Source organism: Sturnira hondurensis, unplaced genomic scaffold (genome assembly GCF_014824575.4).
Source record: "Sturnira hondurensis isolate 20B ecotype Veracruz unplaced genomic scaffold, ASM1482457v3 Scaffold0013559, whole genome shotgun sequence".
Taxonomy (NCBI): domain Eukaryota; kingdom Metazoa; phylum Chordata; class Mammalia; order Chiroptera; family Phyllostomidae; genus Sturnira; species Sturnira hondurensis.
Genome location: NW_028086190.1, coordinates 1,463,312 through 1,487,323, shown reverse-complemented (window position 1 = coordinate 1,487,323; position 24,012 = coordinate 1,463,312). Strand labels below are relative to the sequence as shown.

Genomic DNA, 24,012 nt, shown 5'->3' with positions numbered 1-24,012 from the left:
TCTTATGGGAACTCCCTTGTACGTAATTCTTTCCTTTTCCCTTGCTGCTTTTAAGATTCTCTCCTTATCTTTCATCTTGGGTGTTTAATTATGATGTGCCTTGGTGTGTGCTTCCTTGGATTCAACTTCTGTGGGACGCTCTGAGCTTCCTGGACTTCCTGGACTTCTTGGAAGTCTATTTTCTTTGCCAGATTAGGGAAGTTCTCATTCATTATGTTTTCAAATAAGTTTTCAATTTCTTGATCTTCCTCTTCTCCTTCTGGCACCCCTATGATTCAGATGTTGGAATGTTTAAGGTTGTCATGGAGGTTCCAAAGTCTATCCTCATTTTTTTGAATTCTTGTTTCTTCATTCTGATCTGGTTGAATGTTTCTTTTTCCTTTTTGGTCTAAATCATTTATTTGAGTCCTGGTTTCCTTTCCTTCACTGTTGGTTCTCTGTATGTTTTCTTTTATTTCACTTTTCATAGCCCTCATTTTTTCCTCTATTTCATGACCATTCTCAACCAATTCTGTGAGCATCCTGATTACCAGTGGTTTGAACTGTGCATCTCATGGTTTGGCTCTTTGTCTCTTAGTTGTATTTTTCTAGAGCTATGATCTGTTCTGTCATTTGGGCCATTTTTTTTTTGTCTTGGAGCACCTGTTATGTACGAAGGGGCAGAGCCTTAGGTATTTGCCAGTGTAAGGCAACCCACATTGCTGCATTGTGGTTTGGAATGTGGGAGAGGGTTCAAGAGGGAACAATGCTGCTTGCTTAGCTTTTGGCCGGCTTTAAGTCACTTCCTCCACTACCCACAAGCAAATTGGGCCCTTCTGGTGCTGATTCCCAGGTGGGTGGGCTTGTGTGCATCCTAGGATCCTGTAGGTCTCTCCAATGATCTCTCCTGTGAGGCTGGGAGCTTCTCCTGCTGCCTTAATCCACACAGGCTTTTTCAGTCAGAGGTTTTGAGGCTTTATTCCCCTACACTGGAACCCTGAGTTGCATGGTCTGTCTTGCTCCTTGGTTGTTCCTCCCAGTTTATCCACACACAAAGGTGGGACTGCTCAGTCTTCCAGACACTGCCTCACCTGGTCTACCAGTGGCCACCTTGCCCAGTCCTCCAGGTGCCACTTTGCCATGAGTCTATTTTGCTCCAGCTCCCTGTCTCCACCCCTCCTACAGGTCTGGATGAATGTTTCTTCTTTAACTCTTTGGTTGTTGGACTTCTATACCATTTGATTTTCTGGTATTTTTGGTTGTTTCTTGTTTTTATGTGTATCTACCTATGCTTCCATCTTGGGCAGAAGTCTAATACATCATCTTTATATTGTATGTGTGTTCACCACCCCAAGTCAACTCTTCTTCCACCACTAATTTTCTTCCCTTTACCCTCTTCTACCTCCCCCATCTCCTTTCCTTCTGATAATCACCATACTATTGTCTGTGTCTATGAGGTTTGTTTTTTTTTCTTAACTCCCTCACCTTTTTCACCCAGAACTTCCTTCACGGAGGGCTGTCTATTTTCTGCATGTATGAATCTGTTTATTTTGTTAGTTCATTTGTTCATTAGATTCCACATATAAGTGAAATCATATGGTAATTGTTTTTCTCTGAATGACTTATTTCATCTAGTGTAATACTTTCCAGGTCCATCCATGCTGTTGCAATAGGTAAGATTTTCATGTGTTTTTATTTGTTTGTTTGTTTTGTTTCTTTACTGCCGAGTAATATTCCATTGTCCAAGTGTACCACATCTTTTATTCACTCATCTACTGATACACAGCTGGGCTGCTTCATAATCTTAGCTCAATAATGCTACAATGAATGTAGGAGTACATATATTCTTTTGAATAATTGTGTTGTGTCTTCTGCTCATCATGTTCTGCATGCATAGGGTTGTCTACACTTGGAAGGTGTGTACCTCTTCTAGTTGGTCTGCTCAGAGCAGGAAACCTTTAAACTCTGCTTAGAGATGATGAGTAGGCCAGTAGCAGATCTGGCTATCAGTGTGCATGTAGGAGTCTTCCCCGACTCAGGAGTCTAGCATCTCTAGTTTCGTAAGACCCTGTTAGCCTAATTAGATATCAGGTTATCTGACTTATTTGAATTTTGTATATGGTAAAACTAAATAAAATTTTATAGAGAATCTCAAGAAGTTGTTGTATGATTAAGTGCCAGAAATTTAGAGCATTATTCTTCTGGTATGTACTCGACTGCTCAAAAATCCTTGAGGCTTTGGATCTTGGTTCTATTCTGGACATCTGGACAGACAACTTCCAGATAAATGTAAGTTTGTGAGATTACAATCATATACAGATATGGATTTTCAGAAAGTGCTTTATTAATTTCTCAAGATGACTACATGAATGATTTTCAGGATATTCACATTATAGCAATCCTTTCTGTAAAGAGTATTTATTTGAATCCTACAACAAAAATGTGAAAGTACTCTAATCCTATTTTCTAATATTCTCATTCAGCATTTGCCACTGTCTTTTTGCATCTGCATTTTCATTTGAAAGTGGGCTCAGATAGTGATCCAGTCTTATCGCCTTATTAATTATCACAGTATCCCACGGGATGAGGGAAAAGCCATCTGTTCCCATTTCTTGATGTAGAAAATTGGGGACAGATAAACACATATGTAACTCATAAGATATTGGAGCATTTAATGTGTTGGTAGGAATATAAAAATGTTTTTTAAAAGGTATAAAGAAACTAAACTTAACAATGACCATTCAGTGAGTCAATGAAATTCCTGGACAAGCAATTTTTCCCCCTCTGGACTGGTTAGGTTGAGGTTAAAAAGAGAGACAAGCAGCTCAGGGCCCATTACAAAATACTTATTATTTTTTGTGATGGTTAAAAAAAACTCTTTAAAACTCTGTAACCCAACTGTAGGACTTAAAAAATTTTAATACAAGGCCCCTTGCTGATAATATTTTTAAAACAAGCTATTCAACGACAGAAGGTTTGTCCTGTGATCCACATTTGAAAAAAAAAAAGCTGAAATGGTGGTATGGTACTTTAAGCACTGTTTTTCTAAAAATAAATAACTAAAAGCATGTATTGAGGCTATCCAGAGGAAGGAAGAATTGCTCAGTAGTGGCATGCAGCAAAGATGCTGATTCAAAGTGAATGTCACTGGCAATACCCCTCACTTGGAGCTGGTCTCCCAGAGCCACAGTGAAGTGAGACAGAGTTGGATTAATTTTTAGCACAGTTTATGATTAGCCACCAGTGAAGCATGTGGAGCTATTTTCCGGGACATTCTAATTCTTTTTCCCCAGGCACAACACTATCTTGTCCTGTTCTATTTATTTTCCTTAAGTGTGTGTGACTTGCAGAGCATTAACGTGCCAAAACATATGTTTCCTAAGCCTGTTTTCACATCTCACCTTCACTTAGACTTTCAAGGTCAGAGCTATTTGTGGCTATCCACTTAATTGGTCTTAAAATAAAAGGCAGCAGAAAACAGCCAATTTGTCAGGGCCCTTCAAAGGAAACATCAAAAAAGCAGCCTGGCACATCTGAAACTATTTAAATAAATCAGCCTCTTGTTCAGGGCCACAAAACTGCATCCACCATGCCACCAGTAACTGTGCAGCTGAAGCAAGTCAGAAGTGTGAGAGACGATGTTTCTTGAGTGCCTTGGAAACACTGGAGCTTGAATCAAGTGAGCATTTTTGTACAAGGCATGACTGCTTACGTAAGTTCTCTTTACCCTTAGAGTATACTCATTAATCAGGTTTGTGCAATTACTGTTCAGTCTAGACAATGATGAAGTAGATCATTACTGGTATTATTACTTACTAGATGTAGCTCCAAACACTAACAAAACTTTATTTGAGATGGATGCAAATGTTCTTAGGGTCTGAAGTGGGAGTGGTTACATTGAGGTAGAGAGAAGGATGAGCAGGACAGGTGCTCAGCCAAGATGTATAAAGCTAAGTGCCAAAGTTCAGACAGCAAAATGGGCAAAGTTCACATCTGGAAGTGAAGAACAGTAGCCTAATTACTTTCCTGATGGGGCTCCTAGGCAAGACATAGGAAAGGATAGTTGATGACAAGAAACACTCTTAGATAATGCAGAGAAGAGTCAGGTAAAATAGGGTGATGCAGCAACAAGATGGCAAACATCCTAGGTGCAATGTTTAAGTAACTTCATGTTCCCTGGTTCACCATAATCAGGAATTCCTGGAACCCAAGCATACCATTAATCTTCCCCCAGACCTTAGCTTCAAAAGGATCAATCTTTTCTCAAAACCAACTCAAGGGGAAGAGGCAGCTTTAGGGTTCATTGGAGGGTCCAATGTCACTGTAGACACAAGACTGTCTAGAGAACAATATGGAAGAGCTTGGAGACCCAGGGGTTCCCAGTGCAGGAGTTGCCTCTTCTGTGGAGCACATTTCTTAACAACCCATCCAATAAGAGAAAACATGTACAAGTCATATAGGTAAAAAGTGCTTGTATCCTGAATACATAAAGAGTGCTTAAACTCAGTAGTAAGGCAAATAACCCAATTTAAAAATGGGCTAAGAATTTGAATAGAGCTTTATCCAAAGATAAACAAATGGCCAGTAAGTTCATGAAAAGATGTTCCACATCAGCATCTTCAGTGAAATGCAAATCAATATCACAATGAGATATTACTTCATGGCCACTTGCATGGGCATAGTAAAAAAGACAAGTAATAACAAGTGATAAGTAATAACAAGTAATATCAATGATGAGAGAAATGGAGCAGTCATACAATGCTGGTAGGAATGTAAAATGGTTCAGCCACTTTGGGAAACAGTTTGGCAGTTCTTGAAAATGGTAAACATAGAGTGAGCATACAACCCAGCAATTTCATTCTTAAGTTATACCAAAAAGAATTAAGAACACATGTCTTAAAAACATGTAAGCAGATGTTCATAGCAGCATTATTCAGAACGACCAAAAAGTGGAAATGACCCAAATGTCTGTAAACTGATGAATGGATAAACAAAATGTGGTATGTCCATACAATGGAATATTTGGCCATAAAAAGGCTGTAACGTGGATGAATCTTGAAAACATTATCCTAAATGAAAGAAGTCAGATGCAAAAGGCTACATATATATGATTCCATTTATATAAAATATCCAGAAAAGGCAAATCTATAACAATGTAGACAGGTGGCTATCAGGGACTTGGGGGTGAGGAGGAGAGGAAATGGGAGTGACGACTAATAGGTACAGTGTTTCTTTCAGGGGGTGGTGAAACTTTTCTAAAATTAGAGAATGATGATGGCACTGCAACTCTGTGAATATACTAAAATGCACCAAATTGTACACTCTAGGAGGAATTCCATGGCAAGTGAATTGAATCTCAAAAAAACTGTTGTTAAAAAGTCAGTAGAGAAACACTATGTCATGCTAGAAAGCAAGAACAATTCAGATGACACAGCTGGAGTGAAGTGGCTGCCCTGACGCCCACACTTGAAACTTGATTTGAGAATTTCTAATGAGTCCTGTTTCTTGAATTGGAAATTTGTTGCCTGCCATTTGATTTTAATACATAAGCCCACCCAAAAGTCTGATTCAGGCCCGGACTTTCTATCGTGAACACTCATCACAACTATTGTCAACATCTTGAAGGCCCTTTGTTCTTTTACCCATGAGCCAGGCACCAAACACTACAAATGGGACTGGTGAGTCCCCAAGTCAAGAGGAGCGATTCAACCCAAGGCAGGAAACACAAATGCTGGCAAACTAATACGAGGCATACCATGGTTGAATGGAGGCGCGACAAGCTACGATTAAATATTGATGGTATTTGTAAGAAAAGAGTAAGTACATTTACAGGGCAATGACAGGAGAGCTCAAGAGAATTTCATGGTTGAGTGAGGTTCAGTTTGATAGACAGGGAAACTGCCTCTCTCTTAATCCTGTGCAAGAACAGCGGCAAAGCAGGTTCAAGTCAGAACACTGAGGATTGGACTGTTAGTCAGGGATTAGTGGGGAAACTGCACCTTCATATGGCTGGTTGGGAGGTAGAGAGAGGACAACCCAGGAAGTGGCAGGAGGAAAACAAACTGGGGGAGACATAGGAGTCAGAGAGAGCAGGCTAGCAGCACAGGCAAGTCTCTCAGAGGACAGGAGATGAAAAGTAAAGTATCTTTGGGTGAGTGGTTCAGATCATCCTCTACCAAGCATGTTCCCTGTGCAGTCTCATCAAAATTCACAGACTTTTTATGAGGGAAATTATATTGTTTTTCTTAATTTCTAAACAAGCCAACAGAAGCCCAGAAAGATCAAGTAATTTGCTCAAGATCACACAGCTAGGAGCGTCCCACTCTGTCCCAGGCTTAAATAATAATTCCGTTGTGTTCAATTTAACCATCAAATTCCTTCTTGGAAAGTTATATCACAAGTCCTTGGACTGTACCAATGCTCAGTGCCTACCACAGGCCTAAAATAACAGAAGTGGTTCAACATCTACATAATTGCTATCGGGTTACAGGGGAAAATGAAATGGACTCAACCTACATGACTGGTTAGGGCAACAGATGATAGGTTAAGTGGGAGGAATAGGGCCGCTCAGGGTAAAACCTGTATTTCTACCTGCTTGCCCAGCTCAGTGTTCAAAAACAGTAAAAGAGAATGTTACTTACAGAGCACTAGTAACTCACTTGGCCCTTTCCTCAAAAGTCTTACAGATGGGTAAGGAGCCCTTTAAACCCCTCCAAAGAAACGAATCCCCTTTAATTGGGTTTCTTAATTGGAAAAGAACTCTGAAGAAGGCAAGTTAAGGGCTTTGTTACATGATCACCTCTTCTATTGCCCAGTCCATAATTACAGACTCATACTTGTTTCTTTCCTGTTAATGGAGAAGCACAGAGTTATCAGAGCTGGGAAGGACCTTGAAGATAAACTAGTTCCTTCATTTTTAAAGAGAGGATGTCTGGGGCAGGGCATCTTGACCAGGTTTAGACAGCCAGTGTGGGTGATGAAAGGGACTCCATCTCTTCAGGCTTGGTTCCTGCCAATGCCAGGTTTCGAATGCATCTTCTAGAGCTGTAAACGTGGCATTAATGTGGCCTGATGCCCAGACCCTTTCCAAACCCACCTGCTTTTTAAGTCCAAGAACTGTGTGTGCATCATTTGATTTACAAATCCAGTCCGTTATAAAAAGAAAACCAATCTAATCTAATCTTCTTGTCAAGGTTCTGCTTCTCTGTGATTTCATACCTCCCTGTTTCATACACATTTCTTTTCCACCTGATGACAAGCTTATCAGGAACCAAGAATAAGTTGAGACTCAGGGAGCATATCATGCTTTGATCTGCACCTTTCTTACCCTGCAAACAGTATATGTCAGAGCCAGAGAGCAAGACACAGCTTGGTAGGTATTGGCTTCTGAGGACTCTGAACAAATCTGCATCAGTCATTTACCAAACTGGACATAGGTGTAGCGTGTGTTTGGGGAGGAAGCTGCAACAACATGTGGATCAAGCTCTGAGTGGCTGAAATAGTCCCGGCCATGAAAATGAGCATGGGTTTACATGTACTTAATGGTCCCTGTGGATCCATGGCTTTGAAGGACTAAATAGTCAATTATAAAAGGAAGAAGGTGAGGGAAAGAAGCAAGGTCACCATCAACCCAAAGGGCACCTTTGTTGAGTGAAAAGAGAGCACCCCCTTTTCTGGGCAGTCACAGCCCCATACCAAAGTACACAGCTTGTCCTGCAGAGTGATGTCTGAATTTATGACCCTATTCATCAGTTTAAGCAGACAGATGACCTGGTGCAGTGAACTAGCACAGCTTTGCAGGGCAGCCCTGCTAAATGGGAGAAGAAAAAAAGAAATCTCTTAACATGATATAAAAAAAAAAACGATTTAGGTCCCAACCCATTGCTGAGTCATGAATTTATTTTAGAGGGCTGAAACCAGTATTCTTAATAAAATGGAAAATATATGACATACATGTAAACATGTATGTGTGCATGTATATACTGGGCTGGGATACAAAATTTATTTCTTTTTTAAAAATATTTTATTTATTTATCTTTTTAGAGTGGAAGGGGAGAGGAAAGAAACATCAATGTATGGTTGCTTCTCATGCATCCCCTGCAGGGAACTGGCCCCTGCAGGAAACTGGCCTGCAACCCAAGCATGTGCCCTGAATGGGAATCGAACCACGATCGTCTGGTTCGCAGGCCCATGCTCAATCCACTGAGCTACACCAGCCAGGGCCTAAAATTTATTTCTTAGTGGGGGTCATGGCAAAAATATTTGAAGGCCACTGACTTAACAGAGCCCAATATGAAATGTGAATCTAATTTGGAGGTTTCTGTTGTCTTCATTCCCAATTATCCAGTGAGAAGCCCAAACCAGCATGCATTTAGGAGCCAAGTTCAAATGGAGTTTAATATGACTGAATTTGGACCTGAGGCAATCATTTATGTTTTCTGATGCTCAGATTCCTGATGTGATGTGTATTTCAGAGTGTTGGTGAAGTAAGGGCCAGGTAGTAAGCACATGCATTGCTTTGAAGTCCCTTTCTTCTCTGGAGAGATCAGCAATCCAGGGAAGCACATGCAGCTGCCAAGTGGGGTTTTCACTGCCAAAAGCCACAAATGCCGAGGAGGCCCAGTGTCCTGCAGTAAACTTTAAAAGACTTTCTCCCATGCAAGATGTTCTCCTGTCTGGAAGAGCTACCTCCCACAGAATGCTAGAATTATTGCTTGGCCAAGCCAATAAATTATTTGCATGAGAATATAACCTGTAAGCCAGTTAAGAAAAAGGGGTTAGTGATAGGAGTATGGTTAGAATCTGTTTGTGTGTGTGTGTGTGTTTGTTTAAGGTAAATATATTAGGGTATCACTTTGACATGGTTAGAGTACCAGTAAGTATTATAGCTTCTCAGGACAAAAATGACAAGCTGAAAGCAATCTTTCAAGTCATCTAGGTCAAATCTCCCATTTTTCAGGTGAGGAAACAGAGGTCATAGAGAGCACAGGATCCTCCGAGGGTCACAGGCTAGGGGGCACATCCCAGTCCCTGGACCCTTGTTTCCCAACACCTAGGTCACAAGGTGTCCTCCTTCAGAATAATTCATCCTTAAAAAAGAAACTACAAAACCCTCCTGGCCGTACTTGGGTGTGGAAATATGAGGAGGGGTGAGAGCTAACGTCTGTAAAAGACCTTTGAGTCACCACAAACTTTTAAGGAGACACCAAGGGAACAACGGCACCTGGCAATCCGTAAAAGAAAATTTTAATTCTCAAAAAACATATTTTCAGTACTCAGTTTCCCAGTTAACCAAAGAAATGCAAATTAAAACAACAAAATGCTATGTTTTACCTATAAAACTGGAAAATATTAAAAATTCTAAGTCAACACTGTCAAATATGCTGCAGTATAGAAGGAACTTTAAAAAACTCATAAACTCTGATTCAGAATTTCTGCTTCTTTAAACTCATAAATTCATGTGTAAGGCTAATTGTAGCATTTTCATAGTATCTGTATGTTGTAGTAAATTATACTATGAAAATGACTTTCTAGTTTATTATAATGCTAAACAGTGAATAATGTTTTAGAGCATTTAGTGACATATTAAGAAATGCTTATAATAATCCAAGTTAAAAACACTATTAAGATGTTATTACTTATAGGTTGAAAGTTGTACATATCCAGTGTCATTCCAATTTATTTAAATATATAGGTATATGTGTGAATATGTGTATATGTGAGAAAGAGGGCAAAACCTGGAAAACTACATGCAAAAATGTGTGCCACTATTTTTGGATGGTACAATAGAGTGACTTAGGTTATTTTAAATGTTCTCTTTTATATTTTATATTAATGTGTTTTTATGATCATGTATAATAAATACTTAGTATTTGGTAAAAATATTATTTAAAAGGCAAATTTAAATTGGCCTCATATAACTGACTATTAGAATTACCTTTTAGATTTCATTTGACTCAAAATTTCTTGTTGGCAGAATTTTTGTTGGTCAGATTATGATGGTAAGATTGTATTAAACATTCTGAGAGCATACAATTAAAATTCTCTATCAGTTTGCCTTGTTATTGCATCATCTTTTTACAAATCTGCAGTCTGAAACATACATTTCTGGCAATATGATGGATTAAACATTCAAGGAAACCTTCTCATTATTTATAGCTAAACATGTCATACATTATATTTTAAATATATTTTTCAATTACTCAACTATGTTAGTGAGGAAAGAAGAATTTTTTAGGACCCAGAACACCAAGTAAACACAAGTATTGCTTTGCCTTCAAGGTGTTTGCCATCCCCAGTTGCCTGAAACCTAGGGTTTTTGTTTTTTTTAAAAATAAATTATATTTTATTTTTTAAAGATTTTATTTATCTATCTTTAGAGGGGAAGGAGAGAGGAAGAGAAACATCAATGTATGGTTGCCTTTCGTGCGCCCCCTGCTGGGAGTTGGCCTGCAGGGAACCGGCCTGCAACCCAGGCATGTGCCCTGGCTGGTGTAGCTCAGTGGATTGAGCGTGGGCCTGCAAACCAGAGGATGATGGTTCGATTCCCAGTCAGGGCCACATGCCTGGGTTGCAGGCCAGTTTTGAAAGGGCAGGAATCTAGGTTTTGAAAGCTGTAAACATAAGGCCTAAAACAGAGTAGGTAGTTCAGTGACATCCTTCTCAATGAGCTGGAAATTCTCAAGGGCTGACACTTTTAGAGGGCGAATAAACAAAAAATAATAATCTGCCTAGCAAAGGAAGATAGCAAGATGTACCTAGTTTGGTGTTGGTTTTGAATGGTACTGAAAAGTAAAGGAAAAAAGGTCTCCGTTAAGAATTTCTAAGCACTCATGTGGGGGTTTGGCGTTTGAATTCATACCACCTGGTAGAAAAAAGTAATACATTTCAGTTAGAATGTTTGCAGATTTGTGGTGCTCCCAGGCACTTGATGAAAAACAAATATAGTCCTCTGGAGGAATACACTTAAAACTCAGGTCTCAATGACATCCCACAGGTGCCAAGGAATATGAGTTCAAAATTTTATAAAATAATCACGAAATAAGGTGGAAAGTTTATACAACTGAGAATCAATAAAACAAAAAAACTAGACCTGCAAAAATATTGATTCTGGAAACACCAGTTATAAAATATGAATATATCTAACATGGTTAGACAAATAAAAGAAGGCACAAAGGGAAATTAAACAATGGAAATCAACCAGACAGATGTGAAAAGAGCTACAAAAACTTCTATAAATGAAAAACATAATAATTAATATAGAAACTGAATAATGAGCTTTAGAACAGATGAGACAAAACTGAAGAGAAAATTAGAAACTAGAAGGCTGATATGAAGAAATAAGCACAATGAGGAACATAAATTAAAAAACAAGACGAATAAGGTTTTTAAAAATATATTTTAATTGTTGTTCAAGTACAGTTTTCTGTCTTTTACTCCTATCCCAGTCCACCCCTCCAGTCCTCCCCACCTCCCTCCTGTTTCCACCCCACCTTGTTATTGTCCATGTGTCCTTTATACTTGTTCCTGCAAACAACCCTTCCCCCTGAAATTCCCTCCCCTCTCCCCTCTGGTCACTGTCAGCCTGTTCTCTATTTCAGTGTAAGATGAGTAGTTAAGAGACATGGAGGATAGGTTGAGACAGCATATCTGATCAGAATTCTAGAAGACTATGGGAAGAGTGAGATAGAGGCAAAACTGATGAAAGGTACTAAGCCTCAAGGTCAGAAAGTGTAATGAGCCACAAATAGGGGATAAATCAGTGAGAAGAACCACTTAAGGAAAGTGATGAACACCAAAAACAAAGAAGAAGCCTTGAAAGTAGTCAGAGAAAAGACAGATTTCTTACAAAGGAGCAATATTTCCAGGAGCAGCTATCTTTTGAACAACAAAAATAGAAGTCTGTGGAATTTTATTTTCAAAATGGGATGCAAAAATAATTTCTACCCACCAAAACTGTCTTTCAAGAACAAAAGTGAAATGTATAGCTAAGCAATAAAAATCAGGAGGATTTACCTTAACAGAGTCTTGCTAAAAGAACTAATAAAAAATGTAAGTTGGACTTCCGGCCAAGATGGAGGTGTAGGTGGAAACTGTCCCCCCTCCCACAACTAAATTTAAAGACAGCGAAGTTTTAGAAACAAAAACGCAGCCCAAACAGTGAAAATTGAACTGTACGGAAGTCTGACAGCAACGAACCATTCAGCCAGACGGTTAAGAAGGGCAGAGTCATCGGCGGAGCGGGGGTCAGGCTGGAAAGATCGTTAGGTCTGACTGACCCAGGAGTGGAGGCGGAGGCGGTTGGTGGATCCCAGGTGTGTGGTGGCAACGGGTGGACCCAGTGAGGGCGCAGGGTGGCTGGCTGACAGCAGTCACACATTCAAACACAGATAAACCAAGCGAAGGAGCGAACAGTGAGACAGACCCTGCAGGCTAGGGCCCCAGCCATGGGAATTAGAGCCTGAAAGCACCAACTGGACTTTCTCGGGGTCGAGGGGCTGGGAGAGGCTCCCAGGCTCACAGAGAGTTCATTGGAAAGACCCACAGGGTCCTGGAGAGTACACGGGCCCACACACCCGGGAACCAGCACCAGAGGGGCCCAATTTGCTTGTGGGAAGCCGCAGAGGGGACAGAAATCCGAGAGAGAGCGGAATGGAGGAAAGTGCCATTTTTTCCCCTCTCTGACCCCGCCCCCACATACAGCGTCACAACCCAGCGACTGGGTTGCCCACCCTGACGAACACCTAAGGCTTTGCCCCTCATACGTAACAGGTGCAAACAGATCAAAACATTATGATTCAAGAACAGCTCAAAGCCCCAGAGCCTATAATTCTAAGCGACCAAGAAATAGCCAAACTTTCAGATGCACAGTTCAAAATACTGGTGACCAGGATGCTCACAGAATTGGCTGATTTTAGCCACAAATTAGAGGAACATATGAAGGCTAAACTGATTGAAATGAAGGGAAATGCACAGGAAAACAATAGTGATGGAAAGGAAACTGGGACTCAAATTAAAGGAGTGGACCAGAAGGAAGAAAAAAATGACCAAACAGAAAAATATGAAGAAACAAGAATTCAAAAAAATGAGGAGAGGCTTAGGAACCTCAAGGACATCTTTAAACGTTCCAACATCCGAATTATAGGGGTAATGAAAGTGTAATGAGCCACAAATAGGGGATAAAGAAGTGAGAAGAACCACATAAGGAAAGTGATGTACACCAAAAACAAAAAAGAAGCTCTTCTTTGTTTACCAGAAGGGGAAGAGCAAGAGCAACAAGTGGAAAACTTATTTGAACAAATAATAAAGGAGAACTTCCCCAGTCTGGCAAAGGAAATAGACTTCCAGGAAATCCAGGAAGCTCAGAGAGTCCCAAAAAAGTTGGACCCAAGAAGGAACACACCAAGGCACATCATAATTACATTAGCCAAGATTAAAATGAAGGAGAGAATTCTAGAAGCAGCAAGAGATAAGGGGACAGTCACCTACAAAGGAGTGCCCATCAGACTGTCAGCGGATTTCTCAGAAGAGACCATACAAGCAAGAAGGGGCTGGAAAGAAGTATCCCAAGTCATGAAATCCAAAGACCTACATCCAAGACTGCTTTATCCAGCAAGGCTTTCATTTAGAATGGAAGGGCAGATAAAGTGCTTCTCAGATAAGGTCAAGTTCAAGGAGTTCATCATCACCAAGCCCTTATTATATGAAATGTTAAAGAGACTTATCTAAGAAAAAGAAGATAAAAATATGAACAGTGAAAGGACAGCAAACTCACAGTTATTAACAACCACACCTAAAACAAAAGCAAACTAAGAGGACAGCTAGATCAGGAGTGGAACCATAGAAATGGAGATAACATGGAGGGTTAGCAACAGGGGAGTGGGAGGAGGAGAAGGGGGAAGAAGGCACAGAGAATAAGTATCATAAATGGTAGGTAGAAAAAAGACAGGGGGTGGGCAGGAATACTATGGGAAATACAGAATCTCAAGAACTTGTGACACATGGACATGAACGAAAGGGGGGGAATGGTGGAGGAGGGGTATGCAGGGTGGAGGGGAGTGAAGGGGGGAATGGGACAACTGTAATGGCATAATCAATAAAATATATATATTTTAAAAAGAATGTAAGTTGGTAGAGGGGAAAAAAGTCATAGGAAAAAAGTCTGATATGAGAAAAGGACTAGAAAGTAGAAACTGAGAAAAATGTGGATCTAAAAATACTGATAGTATAATGATATGTAATTTGTAGGGTTAAAAGTGAAGATTATACTTCAATAAAGCTGTTACAAAATATCAAGGCAGAACTTAAATCATACACTTCAAATCTTATACAATGCAAGAGAGGTGAATAAATTAAAATGTTCTGAGGTCTTAGGTTGTTTAGCAGGAGTGTAATGATATTAACTTTATACTATGTTGAGTTAATATACATGTTAACATTGTATGGTAAACTCCAAAAGAATAAAATTGGGTGTATAAATTCCAAACTATTCATTGGAAAAACAGATTTAGAAAAAAATCAATCTAAAAAAAGGCAAGAAAAAATATAAAATGAAATGGAAAGATAAGAACAAATAGGAAGTACACCACAGCATAATAGAAAAGAATCCAAATGTAACAGTAATCACAGTAACATAAATTAGCTAAACTTTCCAGTCAAAAGGTAATAATTAAGAAACTAAATTAAACAAAAGGCCACTATATTCTGTGTACTAGAGACTTACCTAAAACAAAAGAAGGTTGAAAGTAAAAGAATGAAAAAAACGAAAGCAGTCAAATCCACTCAGGAGCCAGAGAAGAGCTTAAGGTAACAACCAATCCTTGTTAAAGTTAAAATGCAAATTATCTGTTTTTTTTCAATATTTTATTTATTTATTTTTAGAGAGGGGGTAAGCAAGGGAGAAAGAGAGGGATAGAAATATCAATGTGTGGTCGCCTCTCGAGTGTCTCCTACTGGGGACCTGGTCTGCAACCCAGGCATGTGTCCTGACTGGGAATCGAACCAGTGACCCTTTGGTTCACAGGCTGGCATGCAATACACTGAACCATACCAGCCAGGGCAACAAATTATCTGGTTTTTAAAAAAAGAAAAGAAAGGGGGTTTGGGAGGGAGATAAAGGGACAGAGGAGAGAGGAAGAAGAGCAAGGGAGGTATGTGGGATAATACCTCTTGGGAACATTGCCAGAAAAAATTCAGGGGTGTCAGAAAAATTCAGAAAGTTTCAGGGGTGTCCAACCTTTTGGCATCTCTGGGCCACATTGGAAGAAGAATTGTCTTGGGCCACATGTTAAATACATTGCAACATGTATTCACAAAAAAATCTAATAATGTTTTAAGTAAATTTATGATTTTGTGTTGGGCTGAATTCTCCGCCATCCTGAGCTGCACGAGGCCCATGAGCTGCAGGTTGGACACCCTGGACCATCTTTTGTGGAGAAGCTGGAATAGCAAGGAGAATAGTCAAGGGAACCTGAACTTTGTGTATCAAAATCTACTGGACTTTCTGGGTCTCTCAAAATTCCTGTTTACTCTCTGAATCATACGCAGTAACTGAAAGATTTACTTTTAGTACAAATAGAGGAGAACGAAACAAGGAAAATAGTACCACTATGCATCCCCACACAAACACAGTGCATTCACAGGCATGCAGTCTCTGTTAAAGTTAATGCCTAAATTTTCTTTTCAGAAGAACGGAGTTTTCAAGTCTATTAAGTAATAGACTATTATTCTTTTACTTACTATAAGGACAATCCTATTGTACCTTCCTCTAAATTTGTACAATTATTTTACTAATTTATTTACTAGGTTTGGAGGGGAAGCAAAGGTTGAGTTTTATAACATATCATGTGCCTTAAGCAAACTTAAGATGATACATTTGTACTTTTAGAATTGTGTATGGTTTATAACAAATACTTTACTGTATGAGGAATATTTATAACATAATTTCAATTCTGATTTTCTCATGAGCATGCACAACAATTTAAATTGCAAAAATTTTTCCTACAAACAACTTTCAGGAACACACCAACTAAATAAGGTAAGGCACCCCTAAATTACTAAGCAGCCTGCTCCTCAACCATCAGCTTTAAGCATCTTTATTTAGACAATTCACTTCATTACAACTGGGCTGACTTGCTGTCAGATTACACTGCCAAGTCTAAGAAGAAGGTAAATACCACGGACAGCTGCTTTCTAGGCCAATGTCAGCCTAGTGCCATAATAGATCAACAGACCTCAGCAGCCAGCCAGGTGCACAGCAAAATACTCTGAAGCTCTGAACTCCTCTGCTTCACCCTCTTCAGGATCCAAACTTATTCCTAGCCAGCTATGGAGAAATTTTTACATGAGAATCTCAATCAGTTATAAATAAAAATACCCTTAAAACAAAAATCTCTGCTTAGCATAGATCTTTCTAAACCCCCGTTAATAGCCTACTTATTTCATGCAAAATTCTACACAATACAATTTTAGGACAACAAAGGCATTTGGAGGTTTCCTTAGAGTTTATGATAATATGTGATGTAAATAGACTCACTGAATATGAACTAGGGCTTATAAATATTATAATATGACAAGGAGTATCTGCCTGTAAGTGAGAAAATGGCCTCCTTAACTCTGTGATTCACTGAGGTGAATTCCAACCTTCAAGGAATATTTTGAAATGATCAGATTTTAAGTAATTTATTTTGACTCTCTTTTCATTTAAGAATGGAAGATATAAGGAAGAGAACTAATGTTTATTGAAAACACTCATTTGCCAAGGACTATGTTAGCTGCTTAACATTCTTCATTTAATAATTTTCCAAAGTTTATAAATAGGTACTATCATTTTCATTAGTAGGCTCAGAGTGTTAACGTGACTTCTCTGAGTTCACAGGGCTTATCACACGTATGGGGTTAAACCCCCCTTTTCAGTGAGTCAAAACCCAGGATACCTTTACCATGTCTTGACACTATACATTTTTTTCAAAAGAATAATATTATCACTCAAATAGATAATTGTAAATAAAAAAACACACAGGGTGAAGAAAATTAAATGAGATGGAAACTCTTGCTTTAACTATGGAAAACAATGCCAGTTTGCATTTTCCCACATTTCACAGTTGCTTCATGACATATATCATGACAATAAAGAAACAGAATTATTATTTTTAATTGTCTATGAAGAAAGTAGTTTCAAAGATATTTCACTGACTACAGCCCATCAAAGCTGATGACTTTTTAGCAAGAATCTTTGATGATTTGTACAAGAATATCTAAAGTATGTTTTCTCTACTTTCCCAAACTCCTATGCTCCATAATTGTGCAAATATGACAATGTGGTGGCTTTGCATAAAAACATGCTTAGTATTTTATTTTGCTTCCTAAATTCATATAGAGCACGTTCCTTTCTATGAAGATACCACCAAGGGCTGCATTTTGGCATAGCGTCTTCTTTTGTAGTGTTCTGATGATGTTAGAAGCACTGCCTTCTGCAGGAAAAGTCAGGTGTATAGCCAGAATCAACTTTGCACATCAGAGAATTATATGGCCACACTCAAGGACTTGTCCATCTTTAGGACATCTTATGTTTATAGTGCTAGTGGAGCAAAGTCTCCGTAAGATTCTGAAATCAAAAGTATGATAAAAACTAAATGCTAAAAAAAAATTTCAGCAATAATTCACAAAAGTGAAATTGGCGGGGTGAAATTTCCTGAAGGAAATCACACACCATTATGCACTGTTCCACCTAAAAATGTATAACTGTTCTAGCATTTTTGGTTTACGAAACAAGCACTTTGAATACCGAACAAGACACAGTCATGTTGCCCTTCAATGTGGCTCAGTAGGTTGGAGCATTATCCAGGAAACTGAAGGTTGTGAGTTCAATTCCTGGTCAGGGCATATGCCTAGGCTGCAGGTTTAGTCCCTGGTCAGGTCAGGGCACATACGGGAAGCAATGAACTGATCAATGTCTCTCTCTTCCCTCTCTTTTTCCTCTTTCTTTCTGGATTAAAAATTTTTTCCAAGTCATTGTTATGTTAGGAAATTGTGTTTTCATGATATTTATAGTTCAATCTAGTTAAAGGATACCGAAAGAAATAATACTAGTTAAAAGGGATAAACGAAAGCTATTTGGTGCTAAAAAGAAAATAATGCATGAACACATTTGGAGGGAAATCAGAAACAAGAGTAACAGTCATGAATATAACCTCCTTCCTTTTTTTAATTAGGTAAATGCAGAATCGCCAAATTAAAATATGCATACTATTAAGCATAGCACAAAACTGTGGATTTGAATCATTATTAATGAATATGAACCTAAGTTTCTGATTTTTAAGTGATCATAAAAATGACAAGACAGTCACCGAATATAGCAGGTAAAAAATCCTGCTGGAGCTACTTTAATGAATGGCTTCTGATTGATTAAATACTGTCTGTAAACTGTATTTAAAAAATTATCCCCAAGTGCATGAAACCAGCACCTTGGCCCCCATCAGAATACAAAATCCCCCTGCAATCTTAAATACACCATTGCATTGCTCTGCAAGTTCCTTTTTCATAATTGTTGGCAAAGTAATCTTTAGCAGAGTCTGGGTCTAAGTGAAGGAAGTTCCACTGTGAAGTAACAGAACAAAAAAGTGTTGAGTTCTCAAAAAGACATTTTACCCTTGATGTCCCCAGAATATTTGTAAGACATCAAATCATTTCCTTGCCTCTAAAAATAGGCTTTTCCCTTGACAATTATTCAGTACTGTCATTGGAATAAACACAGACTATTAATGCAAATAACTCAAACTAGTAATCACACTTGAGGCTTAATGGGTCATCATTTTGGCTAAAAATTACATCAGGGATAGGGGCCTTCAGTGATGACCTGTCTTAAGCCCTCAAGGATATATACTCAGTTATCACATCTGAATACTAACTTGCATGTATATTGCAGTGTTATCTTTTTTGCTACAGTTTCTAAGAAACAACCATATCATGAATGAAATGTTAGAAAAGATACAGTTCTCTTTTGCATATGATAAATACAAATATTACTGGTGGGTTCTTGCTGCATTTTGCTTCCATTTCATGGCTGCTATAGAAATGAAGGATAGGTCATCAAATTTGGCCATAAAGAAATTATACAAATTAATATAATTTTTTTCCATGTGGAACAAAATACCTTACCCTCCACTCAACATTCATTTTTTTTGCATACATGGAAATTTTCCCAGATGTTAGTGTGAAGTATGCATACATATTTTGGTTTTCTGTTTAGAATCACAGTCAGAGACAACATTCCAATGTTAGAATTTATATATTTTGCAGACCAATTTCTTCTAAGTTCTCTATTAATTTGCTCACCATCTAAGTGGTAGCGTGGCCACTATCATCATTAAAAATTCCTCAAAGTTTACCATAAAAATATTTCAGGTCATGTTTCTCAAGGCATGGGAAATGGGCCATGAAGCTGCAGAGGCAGGCAGCAGGGCTTGCCAATGACTCTCTCTAATGGATCCTGATCAGTTCCTGGCTGAGTGATCTGAAGCATTATTGTGTGGATCAAGCACAGACACGACCCACTCTAATGACAACTTCTGCTAGGCCCTAGCAGAAGGGCCCTCGGCTGTTCAATTAAAAGTATAGCTCTGGTGACACAAACAAAGCCTCTTCCTTTAGCATCTTTAAAGGAATGGTTCATAATAATCGGCACGTGAGCATTTAAAATGAAAAAGCCCTGCAACTCACTAGGCACACACACACACGCTTTCCTAAGAAAATTAAATTGCTCACGAAATCATTACACTACTTTCTGAAAATAAGAGACAAATTATTTTGTTTGCTGAGTAGGCTCTGGGATACTTATGTAACCTATATTTACAAGTGTTTTACTCTGAAATAAATAGCTCAAGAACTTAGGAAACATCCACAAGAATATTCCCCTCCCACCTAATTTTTCTCACTGCCATGTTAGCCTGGCTATCGGAGAACTGTAGAAAGCAGCCTAATATTCACTGCAGCCCAAAACACAACCACATTTAAAAAATGGCAGATCTCAAAAACATGATGATTCAGAACATTAAATAAACAACCACTACCACCAACCTTTGCTTGGGCCGCTGGCGCTGTCACCTTGACGACTTTATTGCGATTTATCATTTGCTTCACCCATCTTTCTACTTGGACGTTGAATTTCATGAAAACCACATAGGCAAAGTAAGCTGTTAAGAGAAGCAAGCTTTCCCACCACATGATGACATTATCCAGGAAAAATATGATCAGCATGATCAAGTCAATGATGTAGAAGGACACATCCCGAAAGAGTGGCCACCATGTCAGGTTCAAGATTTCTCTAGAAAACAGAGCACACATGCCAATAACAAAGAGGATATTGAACACCGCTGAGCCCACAATGGTGCCTATGCCCACATTGCTATGGGCAATAAACACCCCTATGAGAGAAGTGAAAAGTTCTGGGGCTGAGCCCCCTGCGGCCATAAAGGTGGCTCCAGCAACATCATCAGAGATGCCCAGTTTTTCAGTGATGACAGTCAGAGAAGGAACAAAGAACTCATCGCAGACAATGGCTAAGGCTATGAACATGTAGATCATGCCAATGATGTGGAGAACAATGGCACCTTTTCTTCGCTCCTCAAGGGAGAAGATGTCTCTTGGGTAGTTTCCTTGGTCATGATCTGTGCTATTCTCAGATTTGCCTTCCTGAGAAGGAGGTGGCTGTGGAGTATAATCCCGAATCTTGTCATTGAAATCTAAGAGAGTTCTCTGAAGGTAACCGTGCGCTACCCTAGGGCCATTTGCACCACTGGCCTCTCCTGTACTCTGTGTCTCTGTCTCAGAAAAGGCACTGATTGAAAACGGGACAGTGCTGATGGCTACCAGGCCCATGAAGAGGCCTAAGATTCGAATCAACTTCAGTTTTTTCCTGACGTTATAATGTTTCCTGCAGCCAGATGGTGACTTATCTGAATACCACTTCTCAAGGAAAGTGATGGTGGTACTTTGGTGCAGATCCATCCTGGGTCTTCTGGTGGATGTGGTGGTCTTCCAGTCGCAAACTCAACCAGATGGTTCTTTCATACTCTGCTTCGCTTTATACTTAACGGTGCTTGTGAGGCACTTCCACAATCAGGGGTCCTTATGCCTCACAGGGAATACTTTTGACATTTACGCTAAAAAAAATAAAAACGAGGAGAAGTAAATCATAAAATACATCTTTTTTACAAAAATAATTTTGTAGATATGATAAAGTCCTATCCTATAGCCATGTGAGTTATTTAACTTCTCTGAGCCTCGGTTTTCCCATTTCAAAAATTAGGTCACTTACAGCACCTAACATCAAGGATTTCTTTAAGACGAGTTAAAGCACATGAAACAAAGCACTAGGAATAAGATGTGGCACATAGTAGGTACTTATAATAAGTTTGTATATACAAACTCAAACATTTTGGTAAAATCCAGTATTTAGTGTAGACAATGTAGACGTGTGTTAAGTACAAAAATTTTATAGATGAAAATCTATCACTTGATTCCACCTTAAGTTGTATAATAAACAACCTGCCTCCATCCAGTGCTAAAAAGATATCACTTCTTCTAGAACTACCTACCTACCTGAAAACAACAATAATTCACTGCTTTCTTTTAGTCCATTTACGTAATTCCAGACAGAGGCACACCTTTCTGATTTAACCTGTCATTTGGGAAGGGTTGAGTGTTGGAGGAGAGAGAAATCTTTTCCTGAACACATACAGATCTCGGGATCTTATTTTTCATGAAAAGCTTCTCCTATATCAGATGCAGAAAAGGAGCCCTCGAAAAATCTGAGTTTACAGCAGAATTTTCTAACAACATGAACAAATTGTCTTCCCTGAACATCTAGACAATGTTTTCAGCTAAAGCTCACTTTAAAAAAAATCTTTAGTCACATTTTAAACAGACAACTTAGTAAATCAGACAAGCTTAACAAGTTGGCTATTTCAAGACACTAAATACGTATTTCATAAACAATATGCAAACTGCAGCAATGCCTGTGTCCACGAAATCTGCCCCAAATCTGCTCAACACGGACTCCTCTAGTAGGTTCGATATCCGAGCAATTTTCATTCTCTGCCCCACAGAGGAGATGGGTAAAATGACCAGACACCACAGCTGATATTCGGAATGTTTTTCTCCCTAACTTTCTTTAAAAACTTTTTTTTTTTTTGTTTTCCTGTATCAACGATTTCACTTTAGGCACATTCGCGGAGATCATCTCAGGTGTAAAGTAAGCTAATTCAACACTTGCCAGTTAAACACTGAGATTAGCTGGAGCTCAGAGCAAGAGCACCAGTCAAACCAGGCAGAGATGCTCTTACCCTGAGATAAACGGAGCCCCGCACAGAGATTCCCGGCTGGCTGGCAGATGTCTATACTTACAGCACGAACGATTAAACGACTCACAGCTCTCCGGGGATTGTCAGAGCCAGTGCTGAGCCAGCCAGCGGGGCAACGGGCAGACTCTGAGTCAACTCCCAGGGTGCCCTTTCGGCTCCAGCCAAACCCACCGCTCTGCTCCATGGGAGTGGCCTCTGCTGGCAAAGTGTGCCCCCGGCTTCTCCTTGTGTGGTCCCAAACTTTCCCTGGTGGGTTAATACGAATATAAAACTAAAGGACAGACGTCCCATTAGCGAGCCAGGAGCTGAGATGCAGCTTGGGGAAGCGCTTGGCCCGCATCTCCCCAAATCGTTTGAGGGTGGGTGGAGAAATGGAGCACCCCTCTGTGCGCCCCCCACCCCAAGCTGGAAATAAGGGCGGTTGGTTGGGATAAGCATGGGCTCAGAAACCGCGCCCCGGAATGGAGAGAGTTGACTAACTCCTTGTGGGGCCTGGGGCAACCACGTACACCGAAGCCACCTGTGAGCCCGCGGAGCAGCAACGGGATGCGGGAAGCGCGGCCAGGATCCAGGGACAACGACTAAGGTGGCCACCAAGCCTGGCGGCTGGCAGAGGCTCGGCCTCCCGCACTTACCGGAATCGCCAGGAGGACACGCACACGGCAAAGGTCCAAGCGCCTCTACTACTCCGAGGCCCGGGCTCCGGCTGCGGCTCGCCTCCTTCGCCTCGCCTCACCGCCTCTCCCGGCGGTCCAGACAAGGTTCGGAAGGAGACTGAGGCTCTGCCAGCCCAGCGCGCCGCCTCTGGTGCTGCCCGGCCCCCTCCGGCCCCTCCCTCTCGTCTCTGCGCGGGGAGCGTGGCCACAGCTCGCTCGGCTCCCGCGTCCTGAGCTCCACGCCTCCTAGGAGCAGAGGCGACGCTGGCAGCCGTCTCTTAGGAGATTTTTCCGCAGTGGGAATGGGGGTCAGGATTTGCGGGCGAGCAAGGACAGAGAGGAGAAAGCATACAGGTCAGTGTCGCACCTGATTCCCAAAGCCTGAGAGTGCTGTCAACTTTCCTGTCATCTATGCAGGGTTACCTCCCCAATTATCTGCAAAAAGTGTCAACAGTCACACATTTCTTTAGAAGGTGATGTAATGTGTAAAGGTGGAAAATATGTTGGATGAAAAGGAATGAAGGCCTACAGGGCTGTCTGTTCCTGGAGTCTCAGGCTTGGATGGATTATCACATGGATAATGAAACAGACCCCAAAACACAGCACCGTCTTGAGTTACAGGGTTCGTCCGATGACCTCTGGCCTCCCAGCTCAGTGCTCTCCTGCTCTGTCTGGAAAGCGAGAACACCTTGATCACAACAAAATGAGTCAGGGTTGCTGGAGATTAGAGGCAAGAATCTGGGCCAAAGAGTGAGCGCAGATGAGACAAACAGGTTCCTGGGGGACACCCAGCCGTGTGACCACCACTAAAACAGGTACCCCCTGAGAAACCTTTGGGGCTTTCACTGAAGATTCCCTACCCTTCTTACTCTGCACCCTCCTACTTGTTTTCCACTTAGAGGATCTTTTTTTTTTTTAATGCCTCCCTGGGACTGGGGGAAATGTGGGTCATATACAGAAAGCTCACATCCCCTGAATTTGAGTACAATTCTATACTCAGGCCTCTGTCTACACTT

General features: G+C 40.2%; 1 protein-coding gene and 1 pseudogene across 2 annotated transcripts in view; one reads left to right on the top strand and one right to left on the bottom strand.

Annotated features, from left to right (window-relative positions):
- SLC24A2 (solute carrier family 24 member 2) overlaps positions 1 to 23,585 on the bottom strand; it is a 251,278-nt gene extending 227,693 nt beyond the window's left edge. Inside the window, exons 1-2 of one of the 2 annotated variants that reach the window (XM_037061898.1) lie at positions 22,976 to 23,585; positions 20,056 to 21,140 (exon numbers count right to left, since the gene is read on the bottom strand). In XM_037061898.1, the coding sequence (XP_036917793.1) occupies positions 20,056 to 20,985 (930 nt within the window). In that variant the 5' untranslated portion in view covers positions 20,986 to 21,140; positions 22,976 to 23,585. The remainder of the gene's footprint in view (positions 1 to 20,055; positions 21,141 to 22,975) is intronic. The other variant, XM_037061899.1, reaches the window with a different exon arrangement.
- A 171-nt stretch (positions 23,586 to 23,756) lies between these two features.
- LOC118998036 (nucleosome assembly protein 1-like 1) overlaps positions 23,757 to 24,012 on the top strand; it is a 45,251-nt pseudogene continuing 44,995 nt past the window's right edge.